The sequence below is a fragment of the Populus euphratica genome, unplaced genomic scaffold (genome assembly GCF_000495115.2).
Source record: "Populus euphratica unplaced genomic scaffold, PopEup_1.0 scaffold282.1, whole genome shotgun sequence".
NCBI lineage: Eukaryota > Viridiplantae > Streptophyta > Magnoliopsida > Malpighiales > Salicaceae > Populus > Populus euphratica.
In genome coordinates, this window is record NW_011500163.1 from 253,847 (window position 1) to 268,726 (window position 14,880).

Sequence of the window (14,880 nt, forward strand, 5' to 3'; positions counted from 1 at the left end):
TTGTTGTTGTTGTTGTTGTTGTTGTTGTTGTTGTTGTTGTTGTTGTTGTTGTTGTTGTTGTTGTTGTTGTTGTTGTTGTTGTTGTTGTTGTTGTTGTTGTTGTTGTTGTTGTTGTTGTTGTTGTTGTTGTTGTTGTTGTTGTTGTTGTTGTTGTTGTTGTTGTTGTTGTTGTTGTTGTTGTTGTTGTTGTTGTTGTTGTTGTTGTTGTTGTTGTTGTTGTTGTTGTTGTTGTTGTTGTTGTTGTTGTTGTTGTTGTTGTTGTTGTTGTTGTTGTTGTTGTTGTTGTTGTTGTTGTTGTTGTTGTTGTTGTTGTTGTTGTTGTTGTTGTTGTTGTTGTTGTTGTTGTTGTTGTTGTTGTTGTTGTTGTTGTTGTTGTTGTTGTTGTTGTTGTTGTTGTTGTTGTTGTTGTTGTTGTTGTTGTTGTTGTTGTTGTTGTTGTTGTTGTTGTTGTTGTTGTTGTTGTCATCTATAATTTATACACTTAACCTCCTTGTGGTTCGACCCCGGTCTTGCCGGGTTATTTATTACTTCGACACTCCTGCACTTGGGAGAAGACATCAATCTTTTAGTCGTGTCATCTATGTTGGAAATGGGTATGAATAAAATGTGATCATGGAAGCCTGCCACATAAGTGAAGCTAGTTTTATTAGTCCTTTAAGGATGCATTAAAAATGTATTAAACAAGGTAGCTTGCCACATGAGTGGGGTTGGGTTTGTGATCTTTAGAGGACATATAGAAAATGTATTTGAGTGTGGGAGTCAGCCACATGTATAGGGCTTAAAACTGATACTTTGGGTTGGCCATATAAAATGGGAACTTGATCATTAAGTTAGGATATCAACCATAAGTGTGGGGGTATTTTTCAAACATGAGATAACTATGTACGCGAAATTAAAAAAGGTGTTGATATACACCTTGGACAAGATTATCTTAATAGAATTTGGATTGTTTGTATGGTTATATGGATGTACAGTCAACTAAAAATCAAGAAATTTGTCTTAGAGTGAAGCGCTTGTTTTGTTTAAAGTTAATTATTGGTGTAATAACACCATATTCAAGCTTAAAACTATATGACATATATCGGTCAGGAGCTATGGGATTTTAAATATTATATGATTGATTAGAATATTTTGAGAAGTAAAAGGAATTTAGAATTTTGTAGTTAACTCAAAATCCAAACTTAAGGGTGATACGGTACTATATTACTTCCATTGGTTAGTAGAAGTAATGTATATGGTAAATTTATGTTGTGTAGCTAAAGGGGTTGTGTGAATCACATGTATTTATTAAGAAAAAAACAACATTTTTGCATATTAAGTGATTAATGATGTAATGTGAAATTTAACTATTATTCTTTTTACGTAGTTTGTTTTATTTTTGATAGGTTCATTATGTGCTATTCAGAATTACATGGCTTATTTTGTATAGTTGTAGGACCTCTTTAATGGATTTTATCTAGCCGTAGGATTTTCATGATTTATGATATTCATGTAGCTCATGAGAGTTTGTAATAAATAAAATAGTCAAATTATTATTTGTTTATATCGAAGTTCTCCTCACTAGTGTTGGATATTTATTTTTATTATTAATATAAAATGTTGGATTTTTTACTCCTTTAAGTACATTTTTCTTATGATAGTGTTATATTGCAAAATGGATTTATATGAGTTGATTTGGAATTGTTATAAACAACTATGGATACAGTTTGGGTGAGTATGAGTTACCCAAATTTGTGTTTTACACAAAAAAAAAAATCACACTACCTATGTAATATATTATTGTTTTTCTTGTATAATCACTTACACGACCAAAAGATTGATATCTTCTCTCATATATAGGAGTATCGAAGTAATAAATAATCTGACAAGACCAGGGTTGAACCATAGGGAGGTTAACTATATAATAATAATAATAATAATAATAATAATAATAATAATAAGTTGAAGAGAGATTTGAGATGTGATAATGATATAAGGATTAAACAATGATAAAAATAATTATCAAGGTTAGAAGGTTCACGAATGATATTTCAGATAAGTATAGTATAAACTCTTTTTATTACTCAAATGGAAACCACACACAAAAAAGGTTCCAATCAAATTATAAATTGTTAATATAATTACATTAGTTATCTTATTCAAATTATGCTAATACTTGTAAATATTGTCAGGTATTCATGATTATAACTTAAGTTAACAACAAATTAAGTTCCTTTCAGAGCACAGGTGTAGGTTATACCATATGATTGGGCTATGAAAGTATCAAGTATTTTTTGTACCAAGTGTTACACATAGATTAACCATTTAACAAGCAAAGTATTAAAAGTGAACAAGATAATAAATAAATAAAAAACATATTAGTATCATACGTTAAAATCCATGTTGAGTTTATATTATATTGATTCTTATACCATTAGTGTAACCTTTTCACCTTGACATAATAAAATTAACTAAATATAAATAAACAAGATAAGAATATAAATAAGATATAAGTTAACTAGGTAAGGGAAAGGAAATAAAAAGCATAAATAAGAAATTAATAAAAGTAAAACTTAAGCATTACAAAAATATAAAGAAAGAGAGCAAGAACATAGTCTTGATCTGAAAACCAAGATACTTAAATGCATGGCAAATGCCTCCTTTTATAGGCCAAAATTTAGAACTATTGATTTGTTGACTAATTGTTAATGGGTGGCCACATTTTGACTTGATGACAATCCTTATCTTCTTATTTGAACAAAACATCATTACTAACATTAGAATTTGAACAGACTGTCCCATGAAAGTTCTAAAAAATTATATCAACTTTTCAACAAAAAAAAAATAAGGTCATTTGAACTTCTAGAACTCGAGATATGGATTGAACAGTATCTGAGTTGTAGAACAAATTCTGACTTCTCCATTTTTGTTATAATTTGAACTTGAAAACGGTCTTTTTAAATCTTACATTTCTATGAAAGTTTTAGATCTATCTCTTAGCTTCCCATCCATATAGAACAGACCCAAATCTAAGTTCTACAACTCTATATATAATAACTCAATGACTAAACAGTGTTCTAGTTTTGACTTAACTAGCATCTCTTTTTTAAGTTTAGCTCTCTCTTTGTCTTTTCAATTTGAGTAGTTAACTCATTAATCAATCCTTTTATTTATGTGATAAGCCTGCATTTAAGATGAACATTTACCATAAATTAAAGATATCTTATATTATTAGATATGTTATTATAAAACGTGTTCTAGTTAAAAAGTTATTAATACTTCAAGTATAAAATAATGATATAAAACATTAATAAAAGTACACTTTTAAATACTAATCAAACATATACTAAGTATATGAGCACTATTATAGAAAGACTCATGTGATAGTTATGTAAGTAATTCTTAGACTTAATATCACTAAGTTATCTTATATATGATTTGATATACTTTGATCATGATTGCATGTTGCCTTACTCAAGGGTACCAAACAATTAGGTATTAGGTATAACATGAACTATATGAAAGTGTTTAAGTGATAAAGAGAGCATTCATAACCCTAGGTAAATTAGAAAAAAAATTTGACGTGTTTTTATATAGTATTAATTGTAAAATTATTGTGTAAGATAGAATGATATTTGAAAAGAGTTTCAAATTTTATTTAAAGAATCAATGACTAGTGTTAAGAGCAAATATGATTTGACAAAGCAAACACACTCCATACTCAAAAGTTCAAGTCAAAACATTCTTATTGAATAGATAATAATTACCATGAAAAACTATTTACTGAAAGGTCAAGTTAAACCATATATGACTTTCCTAATATTTAAGGGATTATGGCACGTTGCTAGTCGATACACTTAATCTTTAAATATAAATCAATCAATTATTAAATTGATACTACATTAAATTATTTAGTCCTATTTTAAAAAAAATTATGATTTGTATTTGGGTTAATATATTATAGAACCTAATGGGTTGTATATATAAAGAACCATTAATATAAAAAATAAAGTATGGTAATTAATTAAATGTGACTTGATTGTATATAAGTTTTAAAAATTAAAAACTATAAAGTAATACATGTATGGGATTATAATTCTAAACTTAGAAAAATCAATTAGGAACTTGATTGTATAAATTTATAAAATTATCATAAAATAATATATGTGATATTATTCTAGGAACAAAGTGATATTTTACCATTTATAGAGTTATCAAGTTTTTTCTATAAATAAATCTTACTTTTTCTCTAGATAAGTATGTTACAAAATTGATTAAAAAACATCTGAAATCACAAAAAAAAAAAGCTTGTACTTGAGTCATTGCAATTTTTCTCTCCTAAAAGAGTTTTAGGAGATTTTTGATTTGATAGTTTGTGTAGATTATTATCAGAGACCAAACAATTTAAAATCTTATAGTTTGTAGGAACTCAATCTTGAAAAGTTGATCAAACATAAAATAAAAATAAAAAAAATGATCTGAAGGTAATTTTTTCTTGAGCCTAAAATTTCCTTCGTACCCCACTCCCCACCCGTGATAGTTGATAGTTTGTGGGTTTTGTTTTATTTGTGTTCACCTCAATTGAAAGAAAATATTTTTACCTAACAAAAAAAAAAAAAAGGAAATGAAACATAAGAAAGTAGGTGATCGCCATTACTTTAGTCACAGAAAGGAAAGGGATGTAGGTGGGAAGCCATGAAAAATGCTAGAATCTGCTCACGAGTGGTCATGACTACAAAATAAAATGGCCACCAAAGCTAAAATACCTCAAAAGTCAGCTGTTACACGTTTCTTATTTTGTTTTCCGTGTCCTAAGACTATATTGTTACAATCAAGGTGGTTAAATATCACATTGAATTTTAATTGTGCTTGAACCCGAAGGAAAAAAAACTGGTGTTTAACCCTAATATACTAAATAAAATTGGGAAATTCATGAATAGTGAATAAAATTATTTTTTATTTTATTTTTTTCAATTTAATTTTCATATATTTATAATAAGTGTTTGGGTTATTTTTAGACTAACTAAGTCGATTATATTACATCGAGATAACTCTTACACGATGTAGTTTTAAATTTAGATTCCGCAAGGAATTTGTCAAGAATATTTTTAATTTTATTATTTTTATCATTTTTATTTTTATATTTTTTTACTTATTAGTTGGGCAATCTTTAGAACATATAAGTTGATTAAGTTACATCAAACAACTCCGCATGATATAAATTTAAATTCAAGTTAAACAAAAATTTTGGTTGAAAGATTTTTTTTGTTAATTTTATTTTTTTATTTTATCATTAAATTTTTTTTATCAATTGATAAGGTTGTTTTTGAACCAAATAAATTAACTGGGTTATATTAAGACAATTAATACATGATTTCTCTTGACGTCCTCATTAATTTTATCTGTTGATGAGGGCATATATTTAATATGGGCAAGAAGAAATATGTATAAAACGTGCTTGAAGTAAATGCATAATAAGCATGACGTTTTCCTAACTTCAGTGCACAGAACATATGATCTACACGCTGAAAACAATGTACACTTTAAAGGTTTGAGCTTGAAGCCAAGGCCTCGTGTCTTGCAAACCACATTGTTTCTTTCTTTTCCTTTTGTTTTTTGATAGTTGCCAGGCACCAAAATGCTTTAATTAGTGTTGAAAATGTAAGTGGATCCAATATTATTGTCAAGAAACAGCACCCTTGTCTGGCCACGAATTCAAACCCATTAACGTCGGGTGCTCAAACATGCCCACAAACACACTAAGGTAGGACTTACGAGGCATTCAAAAGGGCATGCATGTTCTATGATTATGAGGAAGGATTTGGACTAATTAACAGCAGTGAATCCAAGTAAATTGTATAGAGTACTTAGTTTTATTTACACTTACCAATTTAGGTAGCGAAGCATGGAGGAGCCCTAAGGTGATGATGGCCTCTTATAAGAGTTCAACTATGGTGACCAAAGTTAGGTAACGGATTTGTTGGGCTTCAATTTTCCTGCAGTCTATTAACTCTCATATTCCGTGCCTTCCAAGGCTTGTTGGTTTTGGATGACCATCATTTAAGGTTTCTGCCTCCTTTGAAAGTGAGCCTATGGACGGAGAGAAAACGCCGTCATTCTTGAATATCAATATATATCCGGCTTGACTTTGCCGGCCTTGCTGTATGCCAGGCATCAATATCTTATAACACGTTTTTGGCAGATCAATATCTCATTTATTTTTATATTTTAAAAGTGTTTTAATAAATTAAAAGAATTAATTTTTTATATTTTTTCATATTTTTTTAATTTTCTGATATTAAAATAAATTTTTAAAATTAAAAATTATTATTTTAATAGATTAATATAAACTTTTGATCACCGACGTTTTCATGCAACGATAAGATTTCGGCCCCATGAAAAGCATGCCCCTAATTAATTGCATGTAAATTAAAGTACTGAAATTAGGTAACCAGGCTCCAGCAGTCATAGATGTTGAAGCCATAGAGGTGCCCCGTTGAAGTCCCACGTGTATTGTATGCCAGCAAGTTTAATTAGTATTTTAAGTGATGTGTGGACTTTTTATTACTGTAGTATTTTGATTGACTCAAAAGGTTCAGTAGGTAAGAAGATATAATAGAGTCGTTTTAGAATTCTCGTTTCAGTTATTTTTTAAAAATTATTTTTAATATCAATATATAATAAATATAAAAATAAAAAATATTAATTTCAAAAATAAAAAAGTAAAAAAATATTTTTAAAAATATTTTTAAAACATAAAAGTAAACAAAAACTTGTTCCTTGCTTAATTTCTCGTGAATCAACAAGAATAAACTGAAGCAGGTCCGTGCTTTTGGTATTGTTTGGAGAGAAGCAAGGGAATAAACTAGTGTAGGATAGGTGCTCTTGTTCATAGTTTGAAAAACTCAGCTAAGCATCTCGGTCAACCAGATTGTTCCTCAATTTAAAACCTCATTCAAATCAATTTTTTTTAACTATTTTAAAATTTTATTATAACAATCTCAAATGATTTAGTGGTTAATATAAGACTCAATTAATTCTGCTAAACTCGAATGAGACTTAGCTAGTTCAACTTTAATATTTTTTATTTTTTATTTAAAATTATAAGAAAATATATTATTAAATATTTTCAAGCATGAATACTTTATACATATCATGCTTGGTCTATTTCTTTTAAATAAGGGAGTAATAATTTTGAAAAACTATAGAAAAACTTTTATAAAATATATTATTAGGTATTTTCAAATATGAATACTTCATACATATCATGCTCGGTTTATTTTTTTTTGGAGCAAGAGAGTGATAATTTTGAAAAACTAAAAGGAAAAAAAAATTTAAAAAAATATATTATTAGGTATTTCCAAGCATGAATACTTCATGCACGCGGCGCATAAATATATAAAAAATATGTGGTCTGTTTCTTTTGAGTAATGGAGTGATAATTTTGAAAAATTAAAAAGAGAAAAAGTTTTTAAAATTTATTAAAATAATATTTTTTTTATTTTTAAAAAATTATTTTTAAAATCAGTGCACCAAAAAATTTAAAATATATTAAAAAATTAATTTTTAACTAAATAAATAAATTTTTAATAACATAATTTATATTACGTTACCAAACGTTTATTTAATGGGCCATTTGCTATGCAAGTCAAGCAAATTGGCCTGTAATGCCCATTGAAGGGAATGGCATGCAAAGAATCTAGACAACAATTCTGGAATGCTATGAGAATGAACGAATACTCTCTCTCTCTCTCTCAATTGAAAAAACAAAATGATTTTTTTTTAATGCAGAAAATAATTTAACAATTCAGAATAAAAAATTTACCATTATTGGTTGATTCTTCAATTGATTATAAACATGTATGAGAATTTATTGATAAATAACATAAACTATTTTTTTTCTTTTGATAATTTCAGGGTTTTTTTATAATAATAAGAAGCTTGGTTTTTTATATAAGAATTTATCATGATTTGTAAATCAATTTTTAACCAAGAAAAAAAAATATCTCAATTATTTTTATATGACTATAATAAAAAATAAAAGAATAAATAATTCAAGAAAAAAATAAAAAAAATTACAAAAATATATTTTATTCTCATTGAATATTCATGTACAATTTGTTTTTTAAAAATTCATACATATTACTTTCATACATAATTATTTTAAAAATTAAAAATATCACTATAAAAAATTCTAATTTTATTTAAAAAATATGACATAATTTAATATGTCTTTAAACATCAAGATTTATTTTAAAAATAAAAAGAAATTTAATTAAAAAAAAAGGAGAGAGATAAGGGCTAAGAAAATAGCCCAAATATGTATGGACATGAAAGGAGTAAGTTCAGGCATATGCATTCTAGCTTTCAAAAACCAAGCCGAGGAGTAACTAGGCCTTCAAGCCAGGGCTAGAACCCCTAAACTTTCAAAAAAAAAAAATAATAACAGCCTAGGCACGCCCAGGCCTTGGAGTCCAAACTATTCCCCTTCTTTTTTAGAAGGAAATGAATGACAGGTCATCCAAATGAACAAATGGTATGTCTCATGCTGCAATAGTTTCCTGCCACCTTTGGTGACAAAAAAATTAGGTTGCTAATTCTTCAGATGCTAAAAATCCTACTCTTAAAAATATGAAGAAGAAAAAATACTAGAACCCCTAAAACACTATTTCCAAGTACAAATTATTAGTTTTTTGAAAACACATATACACAATAAAAATTATAATTTTTAATTTTTTTTAAGATTTCAAGGATCCCTACTTGATTTTTTTAGATATAAATTATAATTTCTAGTATAGTTTACTTGATTAATTATTCCAGTTTAATTTCTTACCCATGGTTCTTAATGTTCATGACCTAATAAGTTTTTAAATATATTATCACAAATATAAATCACAATACTAAATAAAATAGGATTAAAATATTTAATTTATTAATTTATATTTTAAAATCAAATGCATCGTCTAACAATGTATTATGATCCCTTAAATATTAGAAAAATCATTTGTAATTTGTCCTAACATTCCAACAACAACTTTTTTGGTGTAATTATTATACTTTCGTCATAAATATTTCAATTCATATATTTAAAAATTAAATGTTTTTTTTTTGTCAAATCATGTTTCTTCTTAATATTATAGTCATTAATTATTTGAAAAAAATTTGAAACTCTTTTTAAATCTAATTTCATCTTGAGCAAATATTCCACAATCAATATTATTTAAGAATATATAAAATATATTTTTTTAGTTCACCTAGGATTATGAATTTCTTTATCACTCAAATAACTTCATATATTTCATGTTATACTAAAAAACATAAATATAGTAAAGGAAATGAAAAGCATGAATAAGAGATTAAGGAAAATATAACATGAAATAAAACTTAAACATTACAAAAATATATATAAAAAACAAGAAATAAAGAGCATGATCTTGATCTGAAAATCAAGATGTCTAAATGCATGGTAAATGCCTCCTTTTATAAGCCAAAATTTAGAACTATTGATTTGTTGATTAATTGTTTAGTGGCTGACCACATTTTGACTCAGTGATAATCATCATCTTCTTATCTGAACAAAAAATCATTACTAACATCAGAATTTGAACAGACTATTGTCATGAAGCTGAACATTGAATAGTATCTAGGCTAGATGACAAATTTGGACCTCTTTATTATTGCTAAAATTTGAACTTGAAAACAACCTTTTTGAATCTTGCACTCTTCATAAAAGTTTTAGCCCTATGTTTCAGTTTTTTATTCATATAGAGCAGATCTAAATTCAAGTTCTACAGCTTCAGTTATAATTCAATAACTGAATGGTGTTTCAGTTTAGACTGAACCAGTATCTCTTTTCTAATCTTAACACTCTCTTTGTCTTCTTAATTTTAGTAGTTAAACTCATTAACCAATCTATTGATTTTATGTGATAGGTCTGCATTTAAAATTAACTATTACTATAAATTAAATATATTTTATATTATTAGATATATTATTATAAAACATGCTCCATTTAAGGAGTTATCGATACTTCAAATGCAAAATAATAATATAAAATTTTGATAAAAATATATTTTTAAATATTAATCACATACATTTTTATTTAAACCAACCACAATAAAAGTGATTTTTCCAAGCACAACAATAAAAATTACTACAAAGACAAACACACTCACTATGGTGGTGCCTAGTGATGTGCATAGAGGAGAGAAGATGTAAGAATTATGGACCTTATTTCTATATATTTTGGCATTTTCTTTTTAATAACATAAAGTGTTTTTTTTATATCATAGAGGAGAGAAGATGTAAGAATTATGAACCTTATTTCTATATATCTTGGCCTTTTTTTTTTAATAACATAAAGTGTTTTTTTTTATATATATAGGAAAAACATTTTTATAGGAAAATAAATACTGGTCTTTATTGATGGGAAAAGCAGGATCGAATCCTGAACTCATAAATATAATTTTAAAACCCAAACTGGTTTAGATTTAGAATTGACTAGGTAAAAAGAAAAATTTAGCTAACTCGGTTAAAAATCTAAATTGACTTAGTCAACCTGATCTTAAACAGGTCAAAACTCAATCACCAGTTTCTTAAATTTTTTTAATTTTTTATTAAAATAATATTATTTTAAATTTTTTAATATTGATTTGAACTAATTTTAATTACCATTTCAATCTATAAAATAGACTTTATTCTAAATTAATATTGAGTTGGGTTTCAAAACAATGCTCACAAGACAAGTGAATCAAGCAGAGCAAGTCTCCTGTAACTCCAGGAATAAAACAGGGATATATATATCCAGATACAGGTGATATTTAGTATTGTAGTCCAACTGTATTTTTAAATATTTTTTAATTTTTATTTTTACATTAATTTTTTAATTTTTAATTGATTTATTAATATTAAAAATATTTTTAAAAATATTATAATATATTTTTGAGTAAAATAAAATATTTTAGAAAACAACCTGTTACGTAAACTCTTCCACTGCTACTTTTGTTGCCAAAATAAAAATAAATTCAATCCCATTTTTCCCACTCCTCAAAATTCAAAACCCTAGCCCCCAATCCGCCACGCACAGAACACGCACACTCACTCCCTCACTCCGTCACCCACTAGCTCATCAAAGCCGCACAGCGATATGTCACATTTCGGCCGATCTGGTCCTCCAGATATCAGAGACACCTTTTCTCTCCTTGTTCTCAACATCACTTTCCGTATTTATCCTTCCCTTTTCTCAAGTTTTACTCTTCCCTTTAATTTGGGTACCATGATGTTATTAATTCATAACTCTCTGTTCTTACTCTCCCGCAGGAACCACTGCCGACGATCTTTTCCCTCTCTTTGACAAGTACGGCAAGGTAGTCGATGTATTCATACCCCGCGATCGGAGGTATATAAATAAACCCATGCATACACTTTTTTTTATATATAAATGTGTGTGTAGTAATGATTGTTTTTCGAAAGGACTGGAGAATCGAGAGGCTTTGCGTTTGTGAGGTATAAATACGCTGAAGAGGCGCAGAAGGCAGTTGATAAGCTTGATGGTTAGTGTTTTTACTTTTTTCTACACTCGAATTGTTGTATTCCGTTGTTGTTATTATGATTCTTATTTTTTTGGAAGTTTAAGGTTACTAATTTGTATTTTGGATTTTTTTTAGGCAGAGTTGTGGATGGGAGAGAGATTATGGTGCAATTCGCTAAGTATGGGCCCAACGCTGAGCGAATGTGAGTAGTTAAAACTCCTTTAACTTCTTTTGAGTTTATATAATGGGGAAGAAAAAATGTTAATTTGGATGCTTGTTTTGTTAATAATGAACAAATTATGGGACTTCTAGCACCCGCAGTTGTGCAAAGAATCTACAATTTGGATTAGGTAATACATTACTATTGATTCAAATGAGAGCTGTGTTGCCTGTAACTAGCAAACAACCGTGTTACTCTATTTAATTTTTTGTTCTTGGGTCTATGTTAGTGATGTAGACGGAAGCTAAAGACGACAACAAACAATTAAAGAACACATGAATTTTAATGATTGAAAGGGGCTGCAGATATGAACCTCAAGTTCACAGCTTTTATTCTCTAAAATAACAATCCTCAAGTGCCCCTTTTTAGGAGTTTTACAAAGCCTTAAAGAAGCCAAAAACCCTATCTCAATTAGGAAAAAAAATAAAAATCCGAAATTACGAAGGAAAGAAGCATGAGATCCGAAAATAACAAGGAAAATCACAGAAGCTGCCAAAACTGGGGCCTCATGGCATTTTCAAAATCTAAAGATCTGATTGTCGGCGTAGTGATTCCATGCTACACTAAGGAAAACAGCCTTCAGAAACTACTATAAAAATTTGAGCCTAATCCAATGGTTAGATCAAAAGTTATGGTCTGTTTAAGTTGTTATTCTGGTCTGGCATGACTAGAATTTTTCTTAGACCTAGATTTGTCCATTAGTCCATAAATGAATCTGCTAGGCTATCCATGTAATCTGTCTGAGACAAGTTCTCATCTAATTGTGATAAACTTGCACCTGACTGTTTAGAATCATCTGTTATCACAAGCCCAATTATATCAATTAGATGGAAGTTTTCTACTTGTTCTTCCTTTGTGGAGTATGTTATCTTTCTTTACCTAGGTGAAATCTTTTTTTTGCCCCTTTGTGTTCTCTTGTTTTCAAATTTAGTTTTCTACTTTTGTTTGCTATATGATTATTTTACACCAGGATATTTTTGATTAAAACTGATTGAGAAGTTGCATTTTCTTCTTCAAGTAATTGTTGCTTCAGGTTTTTTCCATTTTAATTCAGTTGTTTTGTTTATATTATCAGTCAGAGTGGGAGGATAGTGGAATCATCTTCAAAGATTAAAGGTAGGTCTAGAAGCCGCAGCCCTCGTCCAAGGTGAGGATCTTCTCCAGACTTTGGCTTGCATTCTGTTTGTATTGTGGAAGATTTAGGTTTTAAATGAACATTTACGAGGAGATGGCATCATCTTGCAAATTGATTCGACCTTAAAGCTTGTAAATGTGACATAGTGTTATTGTAGTTTCACTGCCTGTGGTGTCTCACCAAATATTTTTCAGGTATCGAGATGGCTACAGGGACAAGGACAGGGACAGGGATTACAGAAGGAGAAGTCGCAGTAGAAGCAGAGATCGTTATGACCGTGATGGGTATCGAGGTAGGGATAGAGATTATCATCCCCGAAGCGTGAGCCACAGCCCAGATCATCGCAAAGAATGTGGTAGAGGACATGATGAGAAACGACGCCGTCGGAGCCAGTCTTATGGAAGGTATTATTAGATCATTCTTATGCTTTTCTCATTATCAAAATTGCTTGTAATTTGTTTATCTGATTGGAAACTTGATCCATGTTTACATGCCTTCCTTGCTTGGCTCAGCCCTAATTCTCCGAGGAGCCCTTCTCCACACCGGGCACATCCTAGGGATAGAAGCCCTAATGGACGCAATGATAACAAATGCTCACCTAATGGAAGGTATTATTAGATCATTCTTGTGCTTTTCTCATCATTAAAATTGCTTGTAATTTGTTTATCTGATTGGAAACTTGATCCATGTTTACCTGCCTTCCTTGCTTGGCTCTCAGCCCTAATTCTCCAAGGAGCCCTTCTCCACACAGGGCACATCCTAGGGATGGAAGTCCTAATGGACGCAATGATAACAAACGCTCACCTACTTCAAAGGGTGTCTCACCTTGCAATGAACCAGTTGAGTCTTGAGCCCATTCACATGAAGGTTTGATACCGATGTGAGTCCCGTGCAATTTGATTATATTGATTATATTCTCCATTAGTGGCTGGACCCTTAGTGTTATGATTTCTTGCCTTGCAGGAATGTTGGGAATTTCGTTCGTGGAGTAGTGTGTTCCTACTTTTGTAAGACTAATGACATGCTAGAATTATCTTTTTGATGGATGAAACATTGTATGGTGGATTTAATCAACTTATGCTTTTGAAGGTTACATATGTCTACGTTCTTGGTGCATTGCTCTACAAATTTAGGCTTGATTGAAGTTTTGTACCTGCTCTCATTGCCTGATGCTGTATGAGTCTCTCAGGTGTTTCTTGGTCATTCACATGCTATTGCTTTCACATTCCAGCCTTTTTTGCTTGCCATTGTCGAGACTTTACTACCTCTGGGTGGATTCCTTTTCCTTTCTTCTTTTGTTCCTTCCCACTGTGATTCCTTGGTTCGTTACTTCCCTTAAATGATCTCTCTTTCTGATATGATTGTCATGTCCAATTCTATTACTAAATGTTCTAATCAATATGATTTCTTACGGTTCATTTATATTGGCCTTATATAGTGTTTTTTAGGAAGTGTGAATGATGCTGACTGGAAGAGGATGCACCAGCTATCGTTGCTACTCTGCCATCAACGATTTCATATTAATGCTGGCCAGTCTGGTGTTTTAACAACTCTACTGTGACATTGTCTTGATTTGGCCCGGTGATGCTGTGCCTTTTACCAACTACTTCTAGCACTCCACCAACCAATAGTAATGCATGAGCAAGCTGATAAAGAGCTGTCTTTAAGTTCTAGATTCCCTCTTTTCTGCCGAAGCAGCAGAAAGATTGTCAATTCTGTGCAAATTATTGAACTCTACGTATTTGAATATTTTGATTCTCAAAGTTATTCTGGATGAGGCTTTGGTCCTCGAATCTACTTCTGAAGGTTTTAGTTTCCATGGAAGTGGCTGCATTGAAAGATTGACTACCAATCCTGCCAGCCCTTTCCATTCTTTGACACGTTTGAACTGAAGGGAAGATTCAGGGCGAAAAGGATCGATCCAGATCCAAATGAATATGAAAACTGGCGCCATTAGGTATGTTTGTGTCGTCCCTGTGTTGAGTACAAATATAACAGCAAACAAGGTGCTTTAT

The 14,880-nt window shown here is 29.8% G+C and overlaps 1 protein-coding gene across 9 annotated transcripts; it reads left to right on the forward strand.

Annotated features, from left to right (window-relative positions):
• The first annotated feature begins 10,977 nt into the window (after positions 1-10,977).
• On the forward strand, positions 10,978-14,668 carry LOC105111208 (serine/arginine-rich splicing factor SC35-like). 9 transcript variants are annotated; one of them, XM_011006514.1, is made up of 11 exons: positions 10,978-11,201; positions 11,299-11,377; positions 11,452-11,531; positions 11,646-11,712; positions 12,806-12,877; positions 13,060-13,269; positions 13,378-13,473; positions 13,584-13,749; positions 13,829-13,872; positions 13,955-14,186; positions 14,304-14,668. In XM_011006514.1, the coding sequence occupies exons 1-8, from the start codon at positions 11,126-11,128 to the stop codon at positions 13,714-13,716; spliced, it is 813 nt and encodes a 270-aa protein (XP_011004816.1). In that variant the 5' UTR covers positions 10,978-11,125; the 3' UTR covers positions 13,717-13,749; positions 13,829-13,872; positions 13,955-14,186; positions 14,304-14,668. The 9 variants fall into 9 exon arrangements, with proteins under 9 accessions (XP_011004816.1, XP_011004813.1, XP_011004815.1 ...); XM_011006511.1 differs by having other exon boundaries at positions 13,584-13,745; XM_011006513.1 differs by having other exon boundaries at positions 13,584-13,745; positions 13,955-14,054; positions 14,314-14,668.
• The last annotated feature ends 212 nt before the right edge of the window (positions 14,669-14,880 follow it).